The sequence below is a fragment of the Equus caballus genome, chromosome 26 (assembly GCF_041296265.1).
Source record: "Equus caballus isolate H_3958 breed thoroughbred chromosome 26, TB-T2T, whole genome shotgun sequence".
Classification (NCBI taxonomy): Eukaryota; Metazoa; Chordata; class Mammalia; order Perissodactyla; family Equidae; genus Equus; species Equus caballus.
This window is the reverse complement of record NC_091709.1, coordinates 30,382,939-30,394,646: the sequence shown is the minus strand read 5'-3', so window position 1 is coordinate 30,394,646 and position 11,708 is coordinate 30,382,939. Positions and strand designations below refer to the sequence as shown.

Sequence of the window (11,708 nt, the reverse complement as noted above, 5' to 3'; positions counted from 1 at the left end):
ATGGACAGTATTTGAACAAATCTTTTGCATAAATGGAGTTCTAGGCAAGTGAATTAAAGAGTTGCTCATAGATAGGATCAATAATTTATTGTGTTGTTCTATTCATTCATATCTGCTTATTGTTATGTCACCTAGACAAATAGCATAGGTGTTAATTGGATGTTATTTGTGTCACAAAGGCCCCCAAGTCAATTACCTTGTCAGCAGATATGAGGAAGTGCTTTGCCCAGATTACAGAGAAATTTTCATACACCATTTACATTGCCACAATCATTCAGTTAAAACTGATGCTCATCATTTAATGACAAAATATTCTAAATCAGCGTGATCTGCAGATGAGCATCAGTCTGTGAACTGTTTATCAGCCCACGGGGAGATGAGGACAGACATCAAAACGACCATAGCAATCTGACAGAGTAATCTTATGTCTGTGGAACCCAATAATTTTGATAAAATGGGTATTTTTATCTTTTTCATTTTTCTAGCAATTCAATTTTTAACTTTACTGAAGTGTAATTTATATAGTTTGATGCCCACACTTTAAGTGTACATTTAAATGAGTCTTGGTAAATTTGACTACCCATGTAATCATCAACAAAAATATAGGATACACTCATCACCCCCCAAACTTTCATTGTACCCAATCCAGGAAGTCATTTCCCACCCTGGTCTGCCTTCTGTCCTTACAGATTAGATATGCTTTTTTAGAGCACTTGGTGTAGCACTTGCTTACTCCTGTTCCATTGCATGGGTATCCCAGAATTTGTTTATTCAGTCACCTATTGACAGAACATTTGGATTTCTTAGTTTGGGACCATTATGAACAAGCTGCTATAAATATTTCAGTGGATATGTTTCTCTTAGGTAAATGCCTAGGGTTGGAATTACTGGGTTGTAACAAAAATGCGTTTATCTTTTCCAAAGTAGTGTGCTATTTTACATTTGCACCAGCAATGTGCATGATTACCATTTGGCCCATGTTATCACCAATGCTTGGTGTGAGACTTTTAATTTTTAGCAGTCATAATGGGTATTTAGTGGTACTGAATTGTGATTTTGTATTTCCTAATGACAATAATGCTGAACAGCTTTTCCTACGCTTATTGGCTATTTGTATGACTTCTTTCGTGAAATATCTGTTCAAAACCTTTGGCCATATATTACTGGATTGTCTGAGTTGAGTTTCATATATATTTTTGAAATAAGAACTCTGTAAGTTATGTGTATTCCAAGTATTTTTTCCCAATCTGTTTTGCCTTTTTATTTAACAGAGTATTTCAAAGAACAGAGGTTTTAAAAACATGTTGATGAAGTCTGTTTTACTGATTTTTAAATGATTTGCTTTTTTGTCTTATCTAAGAAATCTTTGCCTACCTCAGGGTCATGAAAATTTTCTTGTTTTGTAAGTTCCAGAGTTTTAGCTTTTATGTTTAGGTCGATGATCCATTTTTACTCATCCAATTTTTTTTTTATTGATGTCATAATAGTTTGTAACATTGTCAAATATCAGTTGTGCATTATTTGTCAGTCATCATACTTATGTGCCCCTTTACCCCTTATGCCCAGCCCCCAACCCCCTTCCCCCCTGGTGACCACTAATCTGTTCTCTTTGTCCTTGTACTTGTTTCTCTTTCACATGAGTGAAATCATATTGCGTTTCTCTTTCTCTGGCTTATCTCACCCAACATAATACCCTCAAGTTTCATCCATGTTATTGCAAATACCCGTCTAATTTTTATGTGTGATATGAGGTGAGCTAAAGACTGAGGTTCATTTTTCTTCATAAAGACTTCCAGTTGTTAGAACATTTGTTGAAAAGAAGACTATCCTTTCCCTAGTGAATTACCCTGAATCTTTGTCAAAAATCAATTAGCCTTATATGAGTCTATTTCTGGACTCTATTGTGTTCATTGGTCCAAGTCTATCCTTATCTCAATGACACAACATCTTCATTACTGTAGCTCTGAATAGCAAAGCTGCGTACGGGTAGTGCAAGTTCTTCAACATCATCTTTCTCAAATTATTTTGGCGATTCTAGGTCAACTTGCATTTACATATAAATTTTATAATCAGCTTGTTTACAAAATGGCTGACAGAACTTTAGGTTAAACTATTCATAGATCAACTTAGAGGCAAATGACATTTATAAAATTGAGTCTTCCAATTTACAACTATGGTCTCTCTCTGTTCACTTAGATTTTCTTTCATTTCTTAGCAATTTCTGTGGTTTTCATTGGACAATTCTTGCACAAATTTTGTTCTATTTCCCCTAATTATTCCATGTTTTTAAATACTACTGTAAATGGTAGCTTTTAAATTTAAATTTCCAATTTTTCATTGCTAGCATGTAGAAATAAAATTGAGTTTTGCATATTGACCTTGTATCTTACCTTACTAAACTCAATTAATTCTAGTAGTTTTCAAAAAATCTGTTCTTTAGCATTTTCAATGTTTGATCATGTGTCCTGCAAAGAGTTTATTACAATATGCATGCTTTTTCTCTTTCTGGCATTATTTCACAGGCTAGGATCTTCAGTACAGTGTTGAATAGAATGGTGACAGCATTGTCTCTTTAAAGGCCTTTCCCCAATCTTAAGAGGAAAACAAACCTTTATGAATGATGTTAGCTGCAGGTTTTTCAGATACTCTTTATCAAGATAAGAAGTTCCCTCCGAATTCTAATTTGCTCAGTTTTTATCATGAATGGATGCTGAATTTTACTGTACACTTTTCCTACATCTGTTAAGATGGTCATGTTTTCTCCTCCTGCATTCTGTTAATTTGATAAATTACAACGAATTTTAAAATTCTAGTAATTCATTTTTTAAAAAACTTGTGTAAAATACACATAAAATGTATCTTAATCATGTTTAAGTGTACAGTTACATATTGTTAAACATATTCATTGTTACGCAAACAATCCCAAGAACTTTTTCATCTTGCAAAAGTGAAACTCTATACCCATTAAGCTCCCTATTTTCCCCCTCCCCCATTAACTCATTTTTTATTTTATAAAAGTCTATGACAAGTTGGAAATAAAGTGGTCCTCTACCAGAGAAAGTTTTAAAATCAGTATTCTAAATCAGTTAGTTCACTAGCAGTAAAAAGCCTTTTAAACATGCACTTAGCTTTCAAATTAAGCTTTAAAGTCGTACACAAAAAAATCAGTGTCTTGGGAGAACAAACCAACCTAATTTCCTTATGATTTTCATCACTTCAAACTAGATAAAATTAGTTTGTGTATTTTTTAAGCAATTTACTTCACCCAAACCATAATTTTTTTTAAGCATGTCAGCTGAAGTTTGCTCATTGTTTGACTACAAACAAAAGCACAGGTCATGTTTTTTCTCGCCTCCTTTGATTCCTCTATACTTGTGTCCTGGCTGAAGAATCCTGTTGTTACTCAGCCAACACGGACAGGTAATTTCGTCTAATTAAAAAAAAAAAGGTTTTACTAAGAATTTCTAGTTTAACAGTCATTGGCTTGCCTTTTGACAGGTACCCAATGTTACCATTTCTTCTGTTGCTATTCTAAAACAGTTTGGCTGTGTGGACTGGGATTTCATTTATTTTCTTAAAAAGACTAAACTCTTGACACCTAATTTTAGTTCAGTGGAATCTGTTCTTCTCAAATTGATAATTTTTAAGTAAAGTATATGGGAATCATATGTACAATACATCAGCTGTGGACTGTCATATTGTCATCCAACCTAACTAATAACATCCCAGGAATTTGAGACTATTTGTATGTAGGGAAAAAATTTCTAAAAACACAAAAACATACTGTATAATAGTTTTATTTTTCTCATTTTACTATTTTTACATTTTATGCACAAATATTTTTTATCTGAGTAAAAATAGAAAATGACTGTCTTATGTAAAATTACAAAAAAAATAAAAACCACAAAGAAATACATAATTGTTATTATGACAGTATAAGTGTCTTTATTTAAAGAGTAAAAATGTATGCAAAAATCCTCCTCCCTTTTACAAAAGATTGAGAATATTTTTTTCTGGCAATAAGTGAAATATCACTGAAATATCAATATTTTTACATCCTCTAGATATGAAGACATTAAGTTAGTCACAGGTTGTTTTGCAATTATGAATTTTAAAACAATTTCTGTGCTATTTCAAAGATACACTAGTTCTTTTTAAAAGGCAGTAGCATAAAATGATGAATATGGAAAACAGCGGACCGCACCAAAAATATTTGGAGGCACAACTCTTTAAGAAATATACTTGAGTTTCACCATTAATCAAGGGAGAAAAACAACTAAACAATTCTTCCTAATTAATTGACATGGATTGATAAAAAATGAATGTGATAAGTCAACTTATGTGAAGATCAAGCACACATAGCAATTCTGCCTACTGTTTGATTTTCTGATGCCAACACAAATTTCCAAACTTCAGGCTAGCAAAATATGCATGAAAGTTGGCTCAATGAGAACCTTATGTGGAAAACAAGCTTCAAAAGAAAAATGAGTATTTTGTTTTGTACTTACACAGTACAAAAGATGACCAATACTTCTTCCTTTGAATTTACTGTAAATTCTCCTACAGAAAATTCATTCACAAAAAAGAGCAAAGAATGAGTAGCATGAAGTATATTACTCTTTCACCACACAAGTTATCTTTCAGTAAAAGAAAAGACTACTTGGCTTTCTGATGACTGTAACTTCAACAAGGACAATGGAAATAGTTTATATATAAGTTGAGGAAAGTAACAGAAGTTTCCCAAATCAACTGGGGAAATTAGTCTCACTACTTTACCTCTGTTATGGTGCTTAAAATGATGGCGAGAGGCAAAGATAAAAGAAACAGCACCTGGTCGTGTATGAGAACTGTCTCTGTTCAAATTACAAAGAGAAATAAAATAAAAACTACCAAAGAAAGAAAATGGATAGAACATGTTTTTTTAAAAAAAGCATCTGTGGAATGGTTAAAAGAGAAAAATAATAGTTAGATTTCAGAGATCTAAAAGAAATGTGGGTGTTACTTGCCGTAAAAATGTATATACATGTAATTAAGACATAAAGGAAGTCTGTCAACCTTGGCAAAAGTTTAACGTAAGTATCTCCCCAAAAACATTTTAAATCAAAGTCAACAATTCTAAGCTCTTGATAATATACTAGAAGAGTATACTCTGTTATTTTTTAAAACTATAAGCAACTTGAATACTCCCCAGGCCCTAAGAGGATGGTGCAAAACCTTCTTTTTAGCTATTTGTTATCTGAAACAAGAGTTTCTATATTTATTTCATATGCTATCCTACTCAAATATTCTTGTAATCACAGCGCCCAAATTAAACTAATAATATGTCAGTCTATTCTGTAAGTAGTTATAAATAGGTAAAAATGGAAGTTACAAATTTTATTCTTTTCGTGTATCTACTACACGGTCTTAAAGGACAATACAATATAAACAAACTACATTCCACGTGTAGTCCTCTAACACCGCACTTAAAATGATGATTTGAGGTTACCAGGAAAGGAGAGCAGAGATCCCTCCTCTCCCTGTTCCTAAGACCCTGCCTCCCGTGGTTCATCTCACACCACTACTCAGCATTCGGAGAGCCACTGCCAACGCCACCCTGCCTGCACCACCACGGCCCTTTCCTCCTCATTAGTCAAAAGCCTGAACTGAGCTCTTAGAAAGGTGTTTTGGGGGATGGATTTAGAGGAAATGATGAGGGAGAAGGTGCATAAAGTAATATTTGAGAATCAGTCTCTGCTGTAAAAGAATTAAAAGCTATTTGCCAATATCTCATATCATGATTTATGCATAATACCTTAAAACAAACAACAAAAAGAAAAAAGCAAGCAAGCAAGTGAGCAATCAAGCAAAAAAGAAAGACACTTCAAGCCATTTCTGCTTAGTGTTAGCTTGTGGTTAAGAGTTTCATATATATAGAATTATTTAATTTTTAAAGAGTTTTTCAAATGAGCTATTACCTTTTGAAGTAGCTTTCCTTTTCAATATCATTATGTCTTCCCAGGTATGTGTGTATATATAATAGTCAATTAGATACGTATATAGACATTTGTATATTCACACATACATAACATTCAAAAGGAAAAAATTAAATAAATGTGAAATTTTGTTTTAAAAGACTGCCTATACCAGAGGTCAAAATTTCCCTTTAAAACTATTTGCAAGTGATTTTCTAATGTAAAGTACTGCTGACTGATTTAAAGTCTTCATTTCATCAGAAGCACAATGATTATATACGCTGCTTTGCATAATAAACTGACACGATAGGGTAATTAAAAAAAAAAAAAAAAAAAAAGGAAGCCATACCAAACCAAACTAAAACCAAACTTGTTTTCTGGCTGAGGTAAACCTTTTCAGTTTTTTAAATCTCTGACAGGAAAAACAGAGATCATTTCAGAAATTTTCTAATAGTTTATTAGAATTAAATGCCTCTCAAAATAATTTAAATTCTTGTCCTGACATTACGAATACTCTGTACAGAAAGTCCTTAAAATTGGCTTGAGTTAAGCCAGACTTAAACCTGGATCTCCTTCTTCAGCACTGCTCTTCTGCCACTGACTTCTTACTGTCCTTTGCTTGCAAAGAGATAAATTACTTTAATAACTTGATACTCTTAGTTTAGTAATTTATTAATATTATAATTTTATTCGATATATTTTAGCTCTGCTTGATTAGATGAAACAGGCACACATCTTTAGCTGTGAGAAGCTCCATTTACTGGTTCTGTGTAAAGCAACATCTAAAGCAGCAGAGAGGGGAAACAGTTATATTTTCAAAAATACAGTAGTCCCCCCTTATCCGCAGTTCAGTTACCAGCGGTCAGTTGTAGTCTGAAAATATTAGATGAAAAATTCCAGAAATAATCAATTCATAAGTTTTAAATTGTGCGCTGTTCTGAGTAGCATGATGAAATCCCACGCCGTCCCACTCTGTCCCGCCCAGGACGTGAATCATGCCTGTGTCCAGCGCATCCACGCTGGACATGCTACCTGCTCATGATTGGTAGCGTCTAGACTATCGTGCTATTGCAGTGCTTGTGTTCATCACCCTTATTTTACTTAATAATGGCCCCAAAGTGCAAGAGCAGTGATGCCGGCAATTCGGATATACCACAGAGAAGTTATTGTTGTTAATCTCTTACCATGCCTAACTTATAAATTAAACTTCATCATAGGTTTGTATGTAGAGGAAAAAACATAGTACGACTAGGGTTCGGTGCTATCCTTGATGTTTCAGGCATCCACTGGGGGGCTTGGAACGCATCCTCTGTGTATAAGGAGGGACTACTGTAGTTAAGCCAGACTGTTTCCTGTAGAGACTTCATTTATTTTTCATCCTCAGATGCTACTGGTGATTTTTGGTAGGGCTAGACAATAATACTGACCAGTTTAGCTTTCCTGACTGTTAACAAACTATCCCACAATGAACCTGCCTTCACGCTGAAGACATTGTGGTGATCCTATAATATATACATATTCTAAAATATATGCTCAAAGTAAAAAGATCCAAATTCACAAGAGTATGAAATATTTATAAAAAATCATGCATCAGATTGTACAGTCTAGAAATAAAAGAAGATTCAAATTCAGTAATAAAGGTAAGAGCAATACTTGCTCTAATATTTAAGAAAGACCTCAAATTCCCAGAAGGTCCTGGGCTCAATTATCCTTTTCTGTTTGCAGAGAAGCAGTAGCCAGGGCTACGGCTGTGACCGGCTGAGCAATTCCATGGAGCTGCATCTTTGCAAGTTTCTTCTGTTCACATTCTGTGACCAAACGGTTCAACTCTGCTGCACTGTATCCAATAAGAGTCTTCAAGTCACAGACAAACTTGTACACAAATCTCTTGCCTTGAACTTTACAAATCATGTCCCCATCATAGTAATACCTTTAAAAAGAGAAAAAAATATTAGGACTGTATAAAAAAAATAAATCTGGGCTTCTTACAATATTTCACAGACTCTTCCATAAGCATAAGCCTAGTAGAGTATTGCATCTACCATGACAGCAATTAACATTGGAGTTATATAGAATATTTAATGTTACTACCCATAGAAACTTGAAGAAATTATTTACTAAAACTTTGATGCTCAGTACTTCAAAACTTTATATACTAAATTTTCAAAGCATATTTCCAAAAATTATGATAAAACACTGATTTAAAAACAAACATTATTAAAAAAAAAAAACCAAAAAACCCTGGGACCAGTAACAGAACCTAAGAACAAGGGCTTAGACAGAATGCCAAGATGCAAAATCTAGCATCTTGACTGTATTACCTTTGTGACCACAGGAAAGCCACATTTTCTCCAGCTTTTATTCCTCATCTATAAAATGAGGTTAAAAAAGTACTTACCCTCATAGAATTGTTAAGGATTAAAAGGATTATCTTTGACAAGTGCATGTAGCACACAATGACTGGCACATAGCCTCTATAAAATATAAGCTATGCTAATAACCCATATAACATGAAGAAGTTTTTAGTATACATATTCTATGGATTGTTGGAATGTCTACTTCTTTTCTGTCTTGCACAAAATCCTTTATTACGTCTTCACTTTTATCATTCTAATATGTAAAGACTTTCCTTTCAGGGGAATTCTCCAAACCCAATAGAGAGCCTCAAAAGTATTAAGCAAAAGGGCTAGAAGGGAGACAGGATACAGAAAAACAGGAACAGGACATCACAAAGAAACAATGCTCCCAAACCTACATAGGCCAATCTGGGGAAATCACTCTAGAAGTCACTCTAGAAGTTTACTGCTGCTTTCTATGGAGATGGAAATAGAGTTGCATTTATATTCACTTTGGAAAACAGACTTTATTTACCGCTATGCACTGCCAATTCCAATAAGAGGAAAAAAACCTAAGTCAAGACTTTTCTGGGCTGGCAGATTGTGAAGCCTTTATTTTAAAATTGCACCACCCATGTGCACCCATTTGACAATGAGGAATTACAAAAGGAACAACTATCTGCAAAAGCACAAGTGGTGTAAACCACCACATTTAACAGGACTTTATTAGAAAAGTCACTCGGTTTAATCAGGAGTCCGTTAAGGAAAAGATGAACACATATGCAAGAAATCACAACATCTTTCCCTAATTCCAGAGCAGCAAAAGTACAATAGTTACGTTCACTTCCCAGTAAGAGAGAACACAATGAACGTAGTCTTGTGTTTCTTTTTGTGCCAATTACATTAATCTAGAACTTAGACTTCAGCCCACAAACTACCAATCGCTTGTCATGCAGTTTAAAATGCTACTAGAATTTCAATTTCTTAAGAAATTTCTACATAATATGTAAGGCTGTAACAAATAGACACGATAAAAAAAGGAAAATGAAGATTTTATATTTCAAGGAGGAAAATGAAGTTGGTATAATCTGATGTTCTTTGGTGACAAGTGATAAAGAATACACACAGTAAGTTTTAACTTCACTTAATACTTCCTTCAATCTAATAAATGCATCCATACAACCAGATACAACAGCATTCATTGTATTTGTTCCTTCCTTAAAATGAAGAAGTAGAAACGTACACAATACCTGCATTTTCATGGATATGATTTCTTTTCTTCCCTCTTTTATTTGAAACTTGTATTTTTTTTAACCTTTTATCGTGAAATATATTACACAAACAGAAAGGACACAAAAGTGAACAGCTTAGTGATTTATTACAAAGTAAAATTTGCCTGTTAACTATGATTCAGGTCAGGAAACAGAACGCTGCCAGAGCCCCAGAATCCCTCCACAGCCCCTAATTGTCATCCCTCCCACGCTCTAAAAGGTAAACACAATCTTGTTTCATGATTGTAATATCACCGCTTTTATGTATATTCTTATCACCCAAACATGCAGACTTAAATGCCGTAATTTAGTTTTCCTGTTTTTGAACTTTATAAATGCACTCATACAGTATATCTTTTTTGGGGTCTGGATTCCTTCACTGAACATTATGTTTGTGAGGTTCACCTATATCAGAGCATTTTCATGGACACATATCATTTTCTTGCATACCACAATTTATTTATTCACTCTACTTTTGATAGATATTTGGGTCGTTTCTGGTTTTTAGATGTTACAAATGCTGGTTATGAGCATGAATGTGGACATATGCATACATTTTTATTTGGTAAATATTTAGGAGAGAAACTGCTGGGCTACAGGTTATAGTTTACATTTCTACCAAAAGAGCAGAGGCATTCCCACTGCTCCATATCCTCACCAACCTTTGGCACTGTCAACTATTTTCATTTTAGCCATTCTGGGGTGTGTGTTGTGCCATTTTATTGTGGTTTTAAATTGCATTTCCCTGGTTACTAATAAGGTTGTGTACTTTTGCATATATTCACTGGCCATTTGGATAAATCTCTAGTCTGAAGTGTGTATTTAAGTCTCTTACCTATTTTTCCTATATTTCTTATTGATTTGTAAGAGTTCTTCAGATATGCTAAATATGAGTCTTATGTCAGATATTTGTGACTTGCCTTTTACTCTCTTGATGATGGCTTCTGATGATCAGACGTTTTTACTTTAAATGTAGTCTGATTTACTGACTACTTCTGTTAGGGTTAGAACTTCTGATTCTGTTTAATACTTTTCCTCACCTACCAAAGCAATGGAGGTATTCCTAGATGCTTCCCTATTTTACTTCGCACATTTAGAGCTACAAGTTACATGGAACTGACTTTTAGTATGCTATGAGGAGAGGGTAAACTTTCACTTTTTCCCATAGGGATAGTCAATTGTCCCAGCAACAGTGAGTGAAAAGCAGGTCTTTTCCTCCTATGTCTTCTCCCCACTGCCATCTTTTAATCAGTGCTCTTATATTCTTGGTTCTATCTGGGCTATCTATTCTAATCCATGGTCTACTTGTCTATCCTAAGCAAATGGTACACTGTCTTATGGTTGTAGCTTTACAGCCAGTCTCAATATCCTGTGGAGCAAGTCTTTCCACTTCGTCAATCTTCAGGTGTCCTCGTTATCATGGTACTTTATATTCCTATTTAAATTTTACAATTATCTCATCAAGTTCTAAGAAAAAACTTATTCAGACAGTTACTGCATTGAAATTTACATCAATTTGGGGAGAACTGACAATTATTAATTCTAATAATTCATCTGTAATTTTGAGGGGTCTTCTATGTACATAATCATATCAACTGTCCAAAATGACAGTTTTAATTCTGATTATATGAAAAGGATCTTCAGACAGTTGGCCAAAGTGGGATTGATAAAGTGATAAGCTCATTGAAAATAAAACATTTTAGTTCCTTATGGAACCTAAGGAAAACAAAAGGTCATTCTGGAAAAGAAAAATAAGCATGGTAAACTATGTAGTAGTATTTACATGGCCACGATCCTGCAACAATGAATACTGATCTAACCAAATTTTCCATATAATTAAAGCAGGATGGGAAGAGAGTGTGTGTGTGTGTAGCGATGAGTAGGAAATCATAATCTCAGTGTGAAATTCATACACAATGTCCAAGTAAAACAGCAGTAGCAGTAAAAGTACGCTCTTTAGAAATACAGAGGTAAATTACAGGACTATTTTACTACAATCACTCTTCAAAAAAATAGACACAATTCCATGACATTCCTCTATGTCCTACTTCTTGATACTTAAATGCACATACTGAATTTCTGTCACTGCAGCAAGAATAATTTCTGATAGTAATTATTTCAAAAAAATTTCATGCTACTTATGGGAA

General features: G+C 34.0%; 1 protein-coding gene across 3 annotated transcripts in view; it reads right to left on the bottom strand.

Annotated features, from left to right (window-relative positions):
• Positions 1-3,781: 3,781 nt before the first annotated feature.
• The window catches only part of GABPA (GA binding protein transcription factor subunit alpha), a 36,390-nt gene continuing 28,463 nt past the window's right edge, over positions 3,782-11,708 (bottom strand). For all 3 annotated transcript variants that reach the window (XM_005606108.4, XM_014736323.3, XM_014736324.3), the window contains exon 10: positions 3,782-7,884. In XM_005606108.4, the coding sequence (XP_005606165.2) occupies positions 7,656-7,884 (229 nt within the window). In that variant the 3' untranslated portion in view covers positions 3,782-7,655. The remainder of the gene's footprint in view (positions 7,885-11,708) is intronic.